General features: G+C 40.3%; 1 protein-coding gene and 1 pseudogene across 1 annotated transcript in view; one reads left to right on the plus strand and one right to left on the minus strand.

Annotated features, from left to right (window-relative positions):
* Positions 1–876: 876 nt before the first annotated feature.
* LOC139467838 (dehydrogenase/reductase SDR family member 11-like) lies at positions 877–8,041 on the plus strand (annotated as a pseudogene).
* Positions 8,042–10,931: 2,890 nt separating this feature from the next.
* Positions 10,932–19,111, minus strand: part of LOC139469715 (carbohydrate sulfotransferase 15-like) — a 42,136-nt gene continuing 33,956 nt past the window's right edge. Inside the window, exons 4-8 of the mRNA XM_071251965.1 lie at positions 17,492–17,596; positions 17,192–17,348; positions 13,878–14,049; positions 11,963–12,110; positions 10,932–11,330 (exon numbers count right to left, since the gene is read on the minus strand). Coding sequence (XP_071108066.1) covers positions 11,152–11,330; positions 11,963–12,110; positions 13,878–14,049; positions 17,192–17,348; positions 17,492–17,596 — 761 coding nt within the window. The 3' untranslated portion in view covers positions 10,932–11,151. The remainder of the gene's footprint in view (positions 11,331–11,962; positions 12,111–13,877; positions 14,050–17,191; positions 17,349–17,491; positions 17,597–19,111) is intronic.

Raw genomic sequence — 19,111 nt, forward strand, 5'->3', positions numbered from 1 at the left:
CTTGAATAAGGAATAACATGGCAATGAATGTTTATGCTTAAGTTCAAGGCGTAAAGGCAAAAGAGTAGTAACAATTATATGAATGGATCACTGAAAAACAGTTATGAGGTGTTTGTTGCCAACGCCGCACAGAAGTACTCCCTCACGTAAACAATCGAGTCTTGACCAGACAATCCAGTGATGGCCCATCCACTGACACGATAGCGCGTTTATTGATTTTGTGCAGACTAGAAACGTCAATCTTTAATTACGTCGAAGACGAATGAAGCTCAGTGTGGCATTTGGATTTCAACTTCTCTATTTTTTCATAGCGACGTTTCGGAACCTTTCTAGAAATATTCGCGCTGTAACGAAAACACAAAAGTTTAGTGATGGCGTCTTACCTTATTAAAGGAAGGTAAAAGTTGCAATGTGGAATAAACATGTGTTCGCGAGACTTAAAGGAGTCCAAAACACAACCTAGTCCCCGGAGCCTTTGCTAAATAGGAAATGTTGACACCCACTTTATCAACTACATTGACACACAATGAGACCCGTAAAGATCCGGGGTAGAATACGTCTTCAGCAACCCATGCTTGCTGTAAAAGGCGAATATGCTTGTCGTAAGAGGTGACTAACGGGATCGGGTGGTCAGACTCGCTGACTTGGTTGATGTATATCATCGTATCCCAATTGCGTGGATCCATGCCCATTATGTTAATCACTGGATTGTCTGGTCCAGACTGGATTAATTACAGACCGCCGTCATATAGCTGGAATATATTGCGGAGTGCGGCGATAAACGACAAACCAAAAAGACACACCATGAAAATACATAATCAACTTTAACTCTAAGGACAGTCAAGAAAACGATTTTCAGCCATCACCCACTCAGACATGGAGCGGTGGTCGGGACGTGTAGCTCTCGTGACAGGAGCCTCGGCCGGTATTGGGGCGGGGCTGGTCAAGGCACTGGTCAAGCATGGCATGAAGGTGGTGGGGTGTGCCAGAAGTGTCGACAAAATACAGGTGAGGAGTTGATCCCGTCTGCACTTAGTAATAGTATCAAGTACTGCCAATGCTATGTCACATAATCAATTGCAGTGTCGGCATCTGTAAGGAATTGTAGCGTATTTTGTTTGGTAGTCTTAGGACGGGCTTAGAATGGGTACAAGAATCGAGCCTGGAACAGACACACCGTTGAGTAACAGCGTGGTAACGAACCATGGAAATGGGTACCATGACACGCAGTCAGCCATTTACAGGGACCGAACCCGTTAAAGTCGAAAAGTATGACAAACTCTCAACAGAGTTTTCACACGACTGATTGGTATTTCGCAGAATTGTACGTTGTATAGATAATGTACATATTCAATTATTCACGTCTTTTTATACACGACTTTCCTCCATATATAAATTGTAAAGGCACTTTTCGACATTCCCTTAAACCAATATTATTACAAGTTGATCTACAAATCTTTAAACTAGATTTACAAACCTTATTGTGTAGTGTGTGTTGCCGATTTTGCTTGAGATATAATGTAGGAATGAGCTTTGTTCCAGATTAACTTATTTATGGGTGAGGTCCCAGGTATTTACATAAATATACTGTTTCTATAGGTGTATCATCATAAAACCAGTTTTCATACGACTTTTAGGGACCGCGATTTCTAAACACAATATTCGTAGTTTTATTTCGATTTACTTCCATGATATTGTATATTCCTCTGCAGTTAAGAACAGGTGTCGGACGTTGCTGAGAGACCAGCAGGAAACATGGGCGAGCACAGATCATTAATAAAAGATGTTGTAATCAGGACTTCCTCAGACATTCAGCTGACATGCTGTGTAGCAACACTTGATGTTCACATTTGGACATAAACCTGGCATGCAGTAATTATTGGCAATAGTTTTATATGCAGCGAATGCATAGGTCATCGATAGATCGATGTATTTACAAGCAAGATTTTGTGTGTTAATTTTGAGGTAACTAATGACATTAGATAACTGATTTTAATGGTATTTTGATCAGTTAGAATCAAGCATTCGTCAGTGTCATGTTAGAATAGACGTTTAACTAAACTCATTCCTTTACTACTTTGCATGTCATAGGAGAGAGACAGACACACAGACAGTAAGTTCTATTCAGTGTAATGCCTCCGGCTCAAACACAAATAGCTCAGCCTGTTTATTTTAATATTTGCATGATAGCTATAGACAGACATTTCTGATAATAACATTGCTTTTACCCTGCATGATAGAAGTAGAATTATTAATTGTTACAATGAACTTGTTTCTCAATTCAGAGTAGGAATCACATAAATAGAAGATATGGAATTCATCTGCAATAACAAAATAGCCTTTGAGCTTGCAGGACATACACTATTTTTCATCATAAAATATATTTTTATATCTGTCAATCCCAACAGTAAGCTTGAAATTGCGACAAGCTTGAATAGGATGTTCTCAAATGTTGAGGAAGGTCACGTATGTTTGATACGGTTCAATATTTAGAAGGGATTTAAACTGATTATAGTAAAAACACTAATGATTTGCATGTAAGGGTGCTGACCATGAATGTAATGTTGCTTAAAACGTTCGGCAAACGCTGCATGGTATCCTATTTACTGTCATTTCCTGGCAAATCTAAATCTATATAGAATATTTGCTATTGGTGTTGCCCCCACCACCAACCCCTAGCAGTGTTTATGTTAATATAACAACACTGGGAAAACACATTATTGTAATTTTCTCAAAGTGCACTATGTAATTAGAAGTACAGTAAACTACGGTTATAACGAACTCAAAGGGACCACTAATTCTAATTCGTTATAACCGTAGTTCGTTATAAGCAAATGTACGGAATATATACAGCAAATGGACAGGACCAAAAAATAATTCGTTACATCCGTAAGTTCGTTATAAACGTGCTCGATATAAGCGTAGTTTACTGTAATTGGTCCGAGTTGGTAGTGACTCCCTATCCCAAGCCCAGCGGGAGGAATCCATTTGTGGAGAACGATTTTGAACTTTGCATTTGTGAACCACCTATTTATCGTCGTATTATGTTGCAATAACTGTATATATCTAACAAGGAATTTATAGGGCATAGCAGCATATACATTTGTTTATTGTGGCATATTCCCCGTATGTAGTCTGAATGCAACTGCAATTGTGCGTTTTGTAGTCACATTGTACTTTGTAAACTGAAGGTTGTATAATATTTCAACGAACTCCTGCTGCTTTAATTAAATCTGATTTCTTTTGTGCTGGTTATGTGTTATTTATCCCCATGCATGCATCATATTTCCCTGGTTTAGATTAATTTCAATGTCAATTACAAACGAATATACTAATTCATATTGAGATATATTGAGATATTCATATATGTTGGGTATGGAGCCGTCTTAACGAAATTCCATTTTCCACATGGTAGTCACATGCCCCTCCTAAAAGAGTGAAAATGCCCTGGCTAAATAGCTGTTCTAGCAAGTTTACATGAAATCTTTCAAAAGCCACTTACTTTTTCTGTTATCTTAAAGGTTATGGTGAAGATCAATCTAGCATCATTTTATTAATTACAACGTCCAGACGCCCGACAGGAAATGGGCACCAGAGCATGGAATGTGATGTCCCTTTAAAGGAGTTCATTGAACCAATTATAAGATGCTTAATATTAAATGACATTCAGTCCCATCCGACCTTCGAAAGAGCGTGATTCCAAATAAAGCATATTGGTCTTAATTCTTTACATACTTTACATACTGCATACGAGGTTCCAAACGATTATATAATTCCTGCACCTCAGAAACTAGCTGATGAGTTGAAGGATGAACCTGGCACGGTCAAGGCAGTGCGTTGTGACGTATCCAAGGAAGAAGATGTCCTGGCGATGTTCCAGATGATCAGAGCTGACCCTGACCTTGGCGGGGTGGACGTGTGCATCAACAACGCAGGTCTGGCCCACAACGAACCCCTGTTGACAGGAAGCACTCCCCTGTGGAGAGAAATGGTGGATGTAGGTTTACCCTTGTACAAATTCCTAGGTTCATATGAAGCAAAATAATCCAAAGAAAACCAGGCCTGACTGCTGCAAACCAACAAAGATAATTGGGGCAGGAGGAATGTTTTGTGTCCCACGAGATGCCAATGTGACGAATTCTTTATCCTACCAGTTACTTTGAAGCTGTTCATCGATCAGACAAATATTGAAAATAACATTTGCTCTGGTTTCGTTGGTTCTGACTAAGTAGAAACTTAGTTCTCTCTATTTAAATGTGATTCGTTCTTGCATCAGTGTTTTTGAAGCCCCGTATTTGATGACTGGCAGCCGAATCTTATGCAATGTTTATTTTGTTATGCCCCGCCCAACGAAGTTGGCGGGGGATATAGAAACGGGCTCCGTCCGTCCGTCACGTTTCGTTTCCGGAGCATAACTAAGATACCGACACTGACCTTGGTGGGGTGGACGTGTGCATCAACAACGCAGGTCTGGTCCACAACGAACCAGAAAGCACTTGCGTATGGAAGGATATGCTAGAGGTAGGGTACAACATACATGGTACATGAACATCGATCGTGAAGTCCTGTTGACGGGAAACACTTGCGGATGGAAGGATATGCTAGAGGTAGGGTATAACTTACATGGTACATGAACATCGATCGTGAAGTCCTGTTGACAGGAAACACTTGCGGATGGAAGGATATGCTAGAGGTAGGGTACAACATACATGGTACATGAACATCGATCGTGAAGTCCTGTTGACAGGAAACACTTGCGGATGGAAGGATATGCTAGAGGTAGGGTACAACTTACATGGTACATGAACATCGATCGTGAAGTCCTGTTGACATGAAGCACTTGCGGATGGAAGGATATGCTAGAGGTAGGGTACAACTTACATGGTACATGAACATCGATCGTGAAGTCCTGTTGACATGAAGCACTTGCGGATGGAAGGATATGCTAGAGGTAGGGTACAACTTACATGGTACATGAACATCGATCGTGAAGTCCTGTTGACGGGAAACACTTGCGGATGGAAGGATATGCTAGAGGTAGGGTACAACTTACATGGTACATGAACATCGATCTTGAAGTCCTGTTGACAGGAAACACTTGCGGATGGAAGGATATGCTAGAGGTAGGGTACAACTTACATGGTACATGAACATCGATCGTGAAGTCCTGTTGACATGAAGCACTTGCGGGTGGAAGGATGGGTTTCACCGAAGTGGTAAACGTCTGAGACCTGCATCAATTCGGGCTTTCGTCCCACATTAAGCTACACGCCACGATATAACTGGAATACTGTTAAAAGTGGCGTTAATCCAAACTCACCCACCTTACATGAAATTCTAGTGTCGGGACAGGTCATTGGTCATTCCCATTTTGATTGGCATTCATTTAACGCGCTTGCGTGTCTTGAAGTAACATGTCCAAGATATGTTAACGGCAACATGCAATAGTTATTGTAAAACGAGCAAACGTACACCTCTCCTTTACCCGGTGAAGATTGCGGGTCCGAACAGGTCCACGGTACATCATGCTGGTCTTAACAGCCGACTGAATCAGGATTGGGGTGACAGTTTCTGTGATTTGATTGATCCTTTGTCCTTGTACCTCTGCGGTGGTCGACATCGGTGGTGGCCAAGCTATCACTGGTTTGTCTGGAATTCTTCACCGTTTGTGTTCTGTGGCATAGCTGTCATATTGCTGACTGGGTGTACATTTACTTTAACAAGTAGGCAAAGAACCACAGCCATGTGATTTATCTTACGTTTTATGTTTTTATGCTGACAGTGTGCTGGGGAAAAGGGTGGGACCGGGAAAATGTAGTCACCTTTACGGGGCTACGAAGTTTGCTGTCTCGGCGATTCAAGAAGGTCTGATGAAAGAGCTGAAAGAAATTAACAGTGGCATCAGAGTGACGGTACGTTCTGTAGTAGTAATACAAACTGGTTCTATTTTAAGTTCATGTGCAGTTCAAATAGCCAACTTTAGGGCAGTAAAGGAGGAAAACTACCTCCATTACGTTACAACACCTCCCAGTTTAATTCTGGAAACTATTTGTCCCGAAACTCTCCGCGCTGTGGCCAGTCCCGGACAAAGGGATTTACAAAATGCAACATGCTATTTGCATGAGTATATACTAAGGAAAAAATAAGGAAATAAAATGGTTTCCAAAACTCAAAATTTAAACTATGACTATTTTCCTTTCCTCAAAACGTATGTTTTTGTTTTGCAAATACATGAAGGCAAGTCTACCAGTATCATTACACAAAAATCCAACTCTGTTTCAACTTAATTCAACTTACTATGTGACTTAGAGAGTGACTGAGGTAAGCCGCCCGGAGAGCGAAAGGTCAGAGGTTCGATCCCAGTCCGCGTCAACAGACGCCAACAGACGTTTAAAAATGATGCTTTTTTTATACCCTGCCTGGCGCTCGACATTAAGGGGCTAAACCAAGGACTGGTCGGCTCGGAGTCAGTATACTGTGTCTGAGTGGGGTCTTTGTGTTAAACTGTGGCATGGTATCTCATTGGGCTAGCGCTATAAAATCTGCATCAGTCCGGTCTAGTACAAGCAGCCAAACAAACACGTACATGCACGTCGATATAAAAGTAATAATCTTGGACGCGACGTTAAATAGATTGCGGTATAATTAGGAAATTAACATACGGTGTTTTCAATGCAGAGCTAGGTTTACCTGCAGATGTAACTGGGTCATAGGGTTCAGTAGTAAATCACATGGAGCTTGTTATTTATTTCCCTGCACATTTGTTGTTGTCTTACTTTGAATTGCTATTCAAGGTTAAGTGAGATCATGGGTATTTTCCTAGCTCATGCTCACTTGCCATGATAGTTCCGATACACAAACAAGACGCATTAAATAAAACTTATTAGTGTTTCCAGCAGATTCGTCATGTCTACCATACCAGATTAGTCAGATAACATACATAAAATAAGTAAAATAGGAGTCGGTAGCAGTTTAAAGGAAAGGATACACAAAGATCTATAATATCTCCATTCTGCAATCTGTAATTAGAAGTTATTTAGATTGCACGCTTTTCTTATCGATTTTTCAAAGGTTTTTTAATCTATCAAGAGAAATAACTAATAATTAAAACAGCATTTTAATCGAATATGGTCCTCGTCATTAAATAAATACACTGCATGTAAATAGTCGAGCTCGGACCAGATATTCATGATTTTGTCATGATTGACACCATGACCATCGATCTATGCAATTTGGATACGACAACATGCATCAGTCAAGCTAGCGTGTCTGACCACCTGATCCCGTTAGTCGCTCCTTACAAGGACGGGTTGCCATGACCGTTGTGTATGGTGAATGTGGCTGGTAGCCTATGTTCTATCATCTACTCTTATATTAAGGTTATATACTATTGGTCAAGACTATTGAGCATGTCATTCTTGTATTTCGGCTGATGTTATATAGATTGTATTTGTTATGATATAATCCCCGTAATGTAGGAAGAATAGAATCCGTTAGTCGTCTTTAAAACGTATACAATAAACTGAGGTTACAACGACCATTAAGGGAAGACAAAGTTTAGTTCGTTATAATCATATATACATCATATATACAGCAAATGTTGGGACGAAAAATAGGTTCGTTGTATCCGTCATTTCGTTATAAGCATATTCGTTATAAACGTAGTTTAATGTAATTAATTGTTCCTCACTCAGGTGTATGACACAAACGAATTAGTTTCTTATTTGACTTTCAAGCGTTTGACAAATTGGATACGTTACAATGGAAAGTGTCCCCATGTCCCCCTTATCTGACGGTACTCAAAGAATGTTTTGTCTCAGTATTGAGTTGAAAGCAGATTTCAGAAGAAGGAAAACCTTGACAGGGTGTGCTATGTCTTCAGACTGTCGAGACTTGGTGTGTTTGGGGGAGAAGTTTCGATGTGACCAACACGTTAGCTTCTACTTCGATTGCCGAGTGTAAACCAATGACACCTTTCAATGGTGAAATGTGTATGTTTGAGGGCGGGAAGCGACGCAATACCTCATTGAGCAGTTTTTGAAAAACGAATAAAGAAATAGTTCGCTGGAAACACTTTAAAACGCAAATAGCAGATAGCCAAAACAAATAGCGCCTACCGCCTTCCGCATATCAATTTTTTTCTACGTGTTGTTTCTTGCGGAAGCAGTAGTAGTAGTTGTAGTAGTAGTAGTAGTAGTAGGAGTAGAACTAGTAGTACAAATAGCATTAGAAGTTGTAGTAGAAGTAAAAGTATTAGTATCAGTAGAAGTAGTGGTGATGATAGTAGTGGTATAAAAAGCGACAATGCTTGTAAGAGGCGACTACCGGGATCGGGTGGTCAGGCTTAGTGAGGCTTAGGGAGGCTTAGTGAGGTGAAGTTTTATTGGTAGTGGTAATGGTAGAAGTAGTAGTAGAAGTGGTAGTGGGAGTCTATTCAGAAGTACTCTAGGTCAAAGGCCATGGCTATACATCTGAAAGTACAGGATATTATCAAGACGGCTGCCTTACTAAACAAAGCTTGATATATGTAGATACAGCTATAGATATTCATATAGATAAACTGATACATATTTTATCATTCGATGATAATATATTACATTTGTGGATTTTTGTAGATGTTGCAGGTGGCATTATACATTACAAGGGCATGTCCTAATATCATTCAAGAGAGTTAAACGGCTCCTGCTCAAAATATTTTTGATCTGGGTTACAACTTTCAACTTTCAAGACTTTCAAAACATTTTAGGGGAGACATGGGGGCGGGGGTTGGGGCTGGTGGAGAAACTGTTCTACTTCTTTTCCAAATGTCTTATCCCCCAATTTCACATAGATGCTTCATAAATGTGGAAGACAATCATTTCACATGCTGGGGCGGTCGGGTAGCCTAGTGGTTAAAGCGTTCGCTCGTCACGCCGAAGACCCGGGTTCGATTACCGACATGGGGTAAATGTGTGCAGCCCATTTCTGGTGTCCCCCGCCGTGATATTGCTGGAATATTGCTAAAAGCGGCGTAAAACCATACTTACTCACTCACCCATTTCATATGCTGCTTCCTCAGTAAAAAAAACCCCATCTGATATAACAATTATTTGGAATGTTCTACAGACACGGGACGTTTCATCCAAAATGTTAAAAATGTATCCAGGCTATTTATTCTAAAGTCCACTCTTGTATAAAATATAATAAACTTTATACAGACTTGTTTGAATGTAACGTGGGTATTCGCGAAGGTTGTGTACTCAGTCAATACTTATTTTCGATGTTTATTGATGTGTTGGCAGAGGAAAGTAAAGCCCACAAATTTAGCCCACATTCTTACGATGTACTTTACTTAAACTACTCTGAAAAACATTCGACAGTTTCATTTTCTCTTTTAGTCCATTGTTGGCATCTGCTTCGGCAGCATCTATAATGGTTTTAACCAATTCGAGGAGGCTGTTCACGATATTTGGTTCATATTTGTAATTCAGAGAAGTCACCTGTGTTTTTATGACCAATTTATTGGAAGCAGTAAGACGAGTCTTTGCAGCCACTAGTAGTGGACTTTAAAAGCTGCCAAGTCCACGTAATGAAACACGTTCCTATGATAACAATTTTGATTAAATGTTGTTCGTATATGAAATATTACAAATATTGTGGGACATTTTGTTGCTCTTTCAACCAGCATGCACCGGAATGTGTGTACTGTCGCTCAACCATCGCACACGGGAATGAATGTATCTACTGCCACTCAACCATCAAACACGGCGACGTGTGTATTGCTGCTCAACCACCAGTCGCGGGAACGTGTGTATTGCTGCTCAGCCATCAGACACGGGAACGTGTGTATTGCTGCTCAACCATAAGACACGGCGACGTGTGTATTGCTGCTCAACCATCAGTCACGGGAACGTGTGTATTGCTGCTCAACCACCAGTCGCGGGAACGTGTGTATTGCTGCTCAGCCATCAGACACGGGAACGTGTGTATTGCTGCTCAACCATAAGACACGGCGACGTGTGTATTGCTGCTCAACCATCAGTCACGGGAACGTGTGTATTGCTGCTCAACCACCAGTCGCGGGAACGTGTGTATTGCTGCTCAACCATAAGACACGGCGACGTGTGTATTGCTGCTCAACCATCAGTCACGGGAACGTGTGTATTGCTGCTCAACCATCAGACACGGGAACGTGTGTATTGCTGCTCAACCATCAGTCACGGGAACGTGTGTATTGCTGCTCAACCACCAGTCACGGGAACGTGTGTATTGCTGCTCAACCATCAGTCACGGGAACGTGTGTATTGCTGCTCAACCATCAGACACGGGAACGTGTGTATTGCTGCTCAACCATCAGTCACGGGAACGTGTGTATTGCTGCTCAACCATCAGTCACGGGAACGTGTGTATTGCTGCTCAACCATCAGACACGGGAACGTGTGTATTGTGCTCAACCATCAGTCACGGGAACGTGTGTATTGCTGCTCAACCATCAGACACGGGAACGTGTGTATTGCTGCTCAACCATCAGTCACGGGAACGTGTGTATTGCTGCTCAACCATCAGACACGGGAACGTGTGTATTGCTGCTCAACCATCAATCACGGGAACGTTTGTATATTGCCGCACAACCAGCATACACAATGCAGCATAACACACTCAGATGTCCGGACTGTTACGCACGGTAGACACCCTAATTTGAACTTCACGTTCATCAAATTGTACTTTATATTTCCGTGACAATAAAGAAGTCCAAATACCAATCTCCCTCTTGGTTTCAACAACCACATGTAGTGATCATCTTACCACTTCAACTTGTGCACTGTTCATCAACAATATCACGATATGTTTAAGTGGCATCTAAGGACCTGTAGTATCAATGAAGACGAAGTCGACCTACGTTTTTCAACTTCTTTATTCTTTCAATAAGACGTTTTGGAACATATGCTAGTACATGTATGATACACGCTTTTATGTTACTTGAAATCAATATGTCTGTGAATACAACCATCACGCACTAGGGTGGGTGTATTAGTACGCAAGATTCAATAATTAATATCAAAATGTAAAAGCATTCAAGTCCCAAGGTTCATTAAATGTGTTGTACAGTTCCCCACGTGCCGATACCCATCTACTTCTTGGTATCAACAGCCACTAGTCTGGGTAAACATCTTACCAATTCCAATATTTGTTTCTCATTAATATTGAAAATTCGTCATTATGCGGTTTATAAAATCTGTCGATGAGGTCACGTGTAGAGTTCATCATATCCCCGACCTCAGCCCCATAATGCCTTTGGTTTTTTGGCTTCGTATTCGCTATGTTCTCCAAATCTTCGTCAGACAGGTTTCCTGTAAGACCAATTTATGATTATTGCTATGTATGAAATACACCTGATTGAGTTTTGTTGTTAAATGTCCCAAAGTAAAAAAATCGTTTTATGCGTCGTGCAGGGTCAGTCAGAATTGACTGGTTATGGTCCAGTACATTATACTCAGCATGGCAACATTCACGTTCTCCGAGACACACGTTGCTGCCTTCGAAAGCACATGTTCCACATTTGGCTTTGGGTCATCTTTTGTACATACCCTTGCTCGTGGTAAATATCATGTGTCACTTTGGGCTTCGGTCTCAAGCTTAGACGCTGCCTTTAACAGCGTTCATTTGGAGTGTTGGTTGGTTGGCGGTTGGTCTGTGCAGCTATTACACAATGGAATAATCTTCAATAGAGACTTCAATACACGAATCCCAGTTCGAATCCCAGCTCTCCAGTCTTTCCAAAGTGTTAAACGTGTACGACTTGCGTCACTTTTGGCTTCCCGCTCCCATGAAGCCGACACATTTCAAAGTTGCGTTAAATTCAACTGACTTATCAGCCTGTAATACAAGGCTATTAATATATTAGTCGCGGTGTGACAGCCCAGTGGTTAAAGGGTTAGCTTGGTCTGTACAGCTCTAACATCAACAGAAACGGTATACTCACTCAATTTAAGAAATTTGAAGATTTCCGCCAGATGCGTTTTTTCATTTTTAATATAATCTTCAAACTTAATCACGTGTATTTGGTCTCTTGGAAAAAGTTTCATCCAGTCGGACATGAACACATGGTAGATACCTCGTCTGACATCCAGCTTGAAAACAAAAACAAAAGTATGTATGCGGCTGACAAAGATGACCTGGCATCTACACATACGGCAGGGACATGGTCAACATAGTCAGCAGAGGTGCTGCCATAATACCAGGGTTAGAATACACCCTACGCTGCCTCTAACTCCCTTAAAATAGGTTCACACAGTGCGCTTTGTTGTTCGTATGTGACGTTATGTAGTAGCTGTAGCAGTAGCGGTGAGGTTTAACATGTATTTGTGTGTGCGTGAGCGAGCGTGTACACGTCCGGACAAAAGTCGGTTTTATAGTGCTAGCCAACTTTCTAATGTGGCTGCCTCACCCAGACACAGTGAGTTCGAGCCGACCAGTCCTTGTTTTATCCTCTTAATGCCGAGCGCAAGGGTGAGCGAAGGGATGTTAAATTACGTCGCAGTCGGAAACATGCATTTCATCATATGCACATACTAGTAGTACTGGCAAATATATAGATTTTGTTTGTTTGTTTCTGTGGTGTTTTACGCCTTCATATCAATATTTAAGCCATATAAATAATCGAGTCTGTCAGAGAATCCAGTGATTGACATCATGAGCATCGATCTAACCCGTATCGTCACATACTATAAATTTGGGGGTATACAGCAGACATACACACGTACTTCCTCTGTGAGAGAATATAGCAAATATATGGAGAGATACACTGATCGCCTCTCCGAAAAAACTGCAGATATAAAGTGAGACACACAGACTTCCTCTGTGAGTCAATACAGTGGATATAAAGACAAATACACAGATCTATTCTGTGAGAGAATAACACATATATTAAGAAATACAGAGAGACAGACGTCTCGCGATACTCAGACAGCCTCTGTCTGATAATATAGAAGTTATATAAAGATACCCAGACAGCCTCTGTGAGAGAATATAGCAGATATATGGAGATACCCAGACCACCTCTGTGAGAGAATATAGCAGATATATATATACCTAGACCGCCTCCTTGTGATAATATATCAGATATATAGATACCTAGACCGCATCTGTGTGAAAATATCGCAGATATACAGATACCTAGACCGCCTCCTTGTGATAATATATCAGATATATAGATACCTAGACCGCCTCCTTGTGATAATATATCAGATATATAGATACCTAGACCGCCTCCTTGTGATAATATTTCAGGTATATAGATACCTAGACTGCCTCCTTGTGATAATATATCAGATATATAGAGATACCAAACCGCATCTGTGAGAGAATACAGCAGATATATGGAGATACCCAGACTTCTTCTGTGAGGGAATAGAGCAGATATATAGAGATATCCAGACCGCCACGTTGTTATAATATAGCAGATATATAACGATACCCAGACAGCCTCTGCGAGAGAATATAGTAGATATAGAGAGATACCAAGATTGCATTTGTGAGAGAATATAGTAGATATAAAAAGATACCTAGACCGCCTCCGTGAGAGAATATAGCAGTTATATAGAGATACCCAGACCCACTCTGTGATAGAATATAGTAGATATATAGAGATACGCAGACCGCATCTGTGAGAGGATATAGTATATATGTAGAGATACCCAGGCCGCCTCTCTGTGATAATATAGCAGATATATAGAGATACCCAGCCCCACACTATGTGGTAATATGGTATATATAGAGAGATACCTAGACCGCCTCTGTGAGAGAATATAGTAGATATATTGGTATACTGATACCGCCTTAGTGACAGAAATGGAAGATATGTACATCTATAATAATATATAAAGGGAGATACGTACCGCCTCTGTGAAAGAATTCGATAAAGAATAGTTGTAGCAACACCCTCGGAACGACTGCGATGTCAGACAGGTTTTAAATTTTGCAATCTCTTTAACAACCAGATCGTGGAAACCTTGTTTTGACACCTTGCTTCTGTACATTCTGGCTTTTTGAAAGTATAAGGAGTAGAGTCTGAAAATATATGAACATATTTCTGTTGAAGATATGTCACAATACACCTCCCTTCAGATATATCACTTTACACAGCCTTACGGATATATCGCTATACACCTCCCGTCAGATATGTCGCCATATGGCTCACCACCGATATGTCGCTATACACCTCCCTTCAGATATGTCGCCATATGGCTCACCACCGATATGTCGCTACACACCTCTCTTCAGATTTGTCGTTATATGCCTCACTACCGATATGTCCCTGCACACCCCCCTTCAGATATGTCGTTATATGCCTCACTAGCGATATGTCACTACACACCTCCCTTCAGATATGTCGTTATAAGCCTCACCAGCGATATGTCACTATACACCTCCCTTCAGATATGTCTTTATATGCCTCACTAGCGATATGTCACTACACACCTCACTTCAGATATGTCGTTATATGCCTCACTACCAATATGTCACTATACACCTCCCTTCAGATTTGTCGTTATATGCCTCACTACCGATATGTCACTATACACCTCCCTTCAGATATGTCGTTATATGCCTCACTAACGATATGTCACTATACACCTCCCTTCAGATTTGTCATTATATGCCTCACTACCGATATGCCGCTACAACTCCCTTCAGATATGTTGCTATACATTTACCTTAAGATACGTTTCAATACATCGCCCTTCAGATATATCTCTAAAAACCTCCATTCAGATATGTCGTTATATGCCTCACAACAGATATGTAGCTATACACCAACTTTCAGGCATGTCGCTATACACCTCCCTTCAGATATGTCTCTGTACATCTCCCTTCAGATATGTCTCTGTACATCTCTCTTCAGATATGTCTCTGTATATCTCCCTTCAGATATGTCTCTGTACATCTCCCTTCAGATATGTCTCTGTACATCTGTCTTCAGATATGTCTCTGTACATCTGTCTTCAGATATGTCTCTGTACATCTCCCTTCAGATATGTCTCTGTACATCTCCCTTCAGATATGTCTCTGAACATCTCCCTTCAGATATGTTGCTATACATCTCCCTTCAGATATGTCTCTGAACATCTCCCTTCAGATATGTCTCTGTACATCTCCCTTCAGATATGTCTCTGTACATCTCCCTTCAGATATGTCTCTGAACATCTCCCTTCAGATATGTTGCTATACATCTCCCTTCAGATATGTCTCTGTACATCTCCCTTCAGATATGTCTCTGTACATCTCCCTTCAGATATGTCATTGTACATCTCCCTTCAGATATGTCTCTGTACATCTCCCTTCAGATATGTCTCTGAATATCTCCCTTCAGATATGTCTCTGTACATCTCCCTTCAGATATGTATCTGTACATCTGCCTTCAGATATGTCTCTGTACATCTCCCTTCAGATATGTTGCTATACATCTCCCTTCAGATATGTTGCTATACATCTCCCTTCAGATATGTCTCTATACATCTCCCTTCAGATATGTCTCTGTACATCAACCCTTCAGATATGTCTCTGTACATCTCCCTTCAGATATGTCTCTGTACATCTCCCTTCAGATATGTCTCTGTACATCTCCATTCAGATATGTCTCTGTACATCTCCCTTCAGATATGTCTCTGTACATCTCCCTTCAGATATGTCTCTGTACATCTCCCTTCAGAAATGTCTCTGTACATCTCCCTTCAGATATGTCTCTGTACATCTCCCTTCAGATATGTCTCTGTACATCTCCCTTCAGATATGTATCTGTACATCTCCCTTCAGATATGTCTCTGTACATCTCCCTTCAGATATGTTGCTATACATCTCCCTTCAGATATGTCCTTATACATCTCCCCTCAGATATGTCTCTGTACATCTTCCTTCAGATATGTCTCTGTACAGCTCCCTTCAGATATGTTGCTATACATCTCCCTTCAGATATGTCTCTATACATCTCTCTTCAGATATGTCTCTGTACATCTCCCTTCAGATATGTCTCTGTACAGCTCCCTTCAGATATGTTGCTATACATCTCCCTTCAGATATGTCTGTGTACATCTCTCTTCAGATATGTCTCTGTACATCTCCCTTCAGATATGTCTCTGTACATCTCCCTTCAGATATAACTCTGTACATCTCCCTTCAGATATGTCTCTATACATCTCCTTTCATTCATGTCACCATACACCGACCTTCTGATATATAAAATAATTTGAAAATCATCGAGCGTGGAATCCTTTACGGTTCCGGATTTTTTCCTTCAAATTTGATGTCACGCACCGACGGCAATCACGACAAAATATGAAACAAATAGGAGTGAGGACTGCTACCCAGGTCAATAAATAGTAAACAGGGTGCGGTAAATATTTAATTATGTAGTTTCTTTTGAATCTGAATCTGTTTCGTAATTTTCTTGATGATATCTTACCAACTTTTACATATTTTGCCTCGATGTGTGTCAGGCGGTACTTCCTTCCGGTTTCAGAAATGATAGATAAAATTGCAGGCATTTTGATTATTGTTCTTAAACTGCATGATTTTGCTGTTGAATGGTTTACCTAGAATGTATATCAGTTCAGATTTTGCGTATCATCCAATATTTTTCATTATTCGTAATGTTTGCTGACTGTTCAACCAACCAAATCGCGAAACGTGTCACTAATGTTTGTAGGCTTGTCAAAATGTCCGAAAGTTCATCGAAATCATTTGCAAACTCTATAAAAATTACATTTTTTGTACGAAAATTTATACATCCGTGTCAATAATTGTAATAGTATTACAGGATCACTATGCATGTGGAGTTGTTTGTTTACCGCCGTTGCCATGATCGCACATGTTCCATATAATCGATGATGTTACGATTCTGATTGTATTTTCAATGTATTTATAATTAATTACATCGAAATTTGCAACTTTTTGTCAGCTAATTAAAAATCATGATGGAATGTGAAAAATGATACAATTATGAAGAACATATCGGACTGCATGCCTAGAGCATTAATCTAACATTCATACTTTTGTCTTCAATGTGTTGCTATTTATGTCCAAACAACACGACAGTAAAAAGCCATGCCGTGTTTGTATCATTAGAAGCATATTTTGGCCTTTCTCGGGCCTGAGCAATTTGCAAGGGACCAATGAGAAACGCACATGACATACTGTGAGCTCGATCACGCACCTGGTCGTTGGGTTCCTGAGGATTATGATGAGTTTAGCTCGAGGGTTCAGATGGTGAATGATGTCAGCATTTGCCACACATGGTTCCTTGCATCCCTCGTTGCCAGGCATCATATCCCAAAAGTCGTTCGTAGATAGATAGGAGGGTGTTCCATCTCCTGTAAACAGTACATCGAAACCATGGTGCAATAAACTGCACATACTAATATATCCTACACATAGAAATAATTATTTTGATGATCTACCTGCAAAGAAAATGTGAATAACAAAAATAAATAAAATATATACATAAGGGCATTACCTATGACATACGGACTAACTTCACCTTGCCTGTATTTACTCTGGATAAAAGATGAACTCAGCTGCAGATAATCGAGGTACGTCTCTATCGAGGAACAGGAAGGAACTGAAAGAAAAGAAATTTGAAAGAAAACACTGATAGAAAACACACGACTATGTCTGATACTATGTGAGATTAATATTTGAATGATATCCTGTAATTGGTAATACAACGCGAGGTTATATGTTTCAAGGATTAATAGAAAACGATACTATTATGTGATATTATGTTATGAAACATGTCTGGTATTGGATGCTACTATGTGATATCAACTGTTTGAAGGATGTCTGCTAATGGCTGATATGTGGTATGAACTGTTTGTAGAAAGTATGGTAACGGATGCTACTATGTGATATCAAATATTTTAAGGACGTCTGGTAACCGATGCTACTATATGATATGAAATGTTTGAAGGGTGTGTGATAACGGATACTTCTACATGAAATCAAGTATTCAAAGGATGTCCAGTAACTGATGCTACTGTGTGATATCAAGTGTTAAAAGGATGTCCGGTAACGGATGCTACTATGAAATATGAAATGTTTAAACGATGTCTTGCAATGGATCCTACCATGTTTGTTTGTTTGTTATTGTTTAACGCCGCACTCAGCAATATTCCAGCTTTATGACGGCGGTCTGTAAAATAACCGAGTCTGGGCCAGACAATCCTGCGATTGACATCATGAGCATCGATCCACACAATTAGTATCGATGACATGTATCAACATGTATCAAGTCAGCGAGCCGGACTACCCGATCCCGTTAGTCGCCTTTTACGACAAGCATAGTCGCCTTTTATGGCAAGTTTGGGAATCTGAAGACATATTCTACCCCGGAATCCTCACGGGTCTGCTACCTTGTGATATAAAATGTTTGAAGGATGTCCAGTAACTGATGCTACTATGTGATATGAAATGTTTTAAGAAAGGGTGGTAACGGATGCTACTATGTGCAAATAATCATTTTATTGGTATCGTTGGAGGCTCACATTACGAATCAACGCAGCTTAATTTGGTACTCAAACAATATTCATTACAGTTAATATGAATGTAAGTAGTATTTAAAAGTGTATTATCACTCAACAACACTGTCGTTCACTTCAGCCTGTGTCATTCATTTATTTTACCATGTTAATGAGTTGCGTATGCTAAACACGAAATATAAGCCAGCATATAGTGAATTCAGCACATATACACATTCCATCTGATGGCATTCTGGCTAGATTTTCAACAATTAATGAACCCTACTCTTCGAATATTGTAAAAGCGGTGTACGACCTACTCGCACGCACGCACGCACTCACTCACGCACTCGCGCACTCACTCACTCACTCACGTCCTCTTACATTAGTGGCCGAAAACATAAGCAAAATAAAATTGGGCTTTGTGTTCTACGCCATGGTGAACTGTCATTTTCAATCCCCACAAGACACGATCAGTTGGAAAGAGGGAAAGAGAAAAAAACATTTGATGTGTGACTTCAAACTACCTTTGTCTTTCGCAACAAGTGGGTTATTCTGTACACAATTGGGGAACTGATTAATGTGTGGAGCCATATAAAATGCATATCATCATTTTTCTT

This window comes from Haliotis cracherodii, unplaced genomic scaffold, assembly GCF_022045235.1.
Source record: "Haliotis cracherodii isolate W230 unplaced genomic scaffold, xgHalCrac1.p SCAF_2, whole genome shotgun sequence".
Taxonomy (NCBI): Eukaryota; Metazoa; Mollusca; class Gastropoda; order Lepetellida; family Haliotidae; genus Haliotis; species Haliotis cracherodii.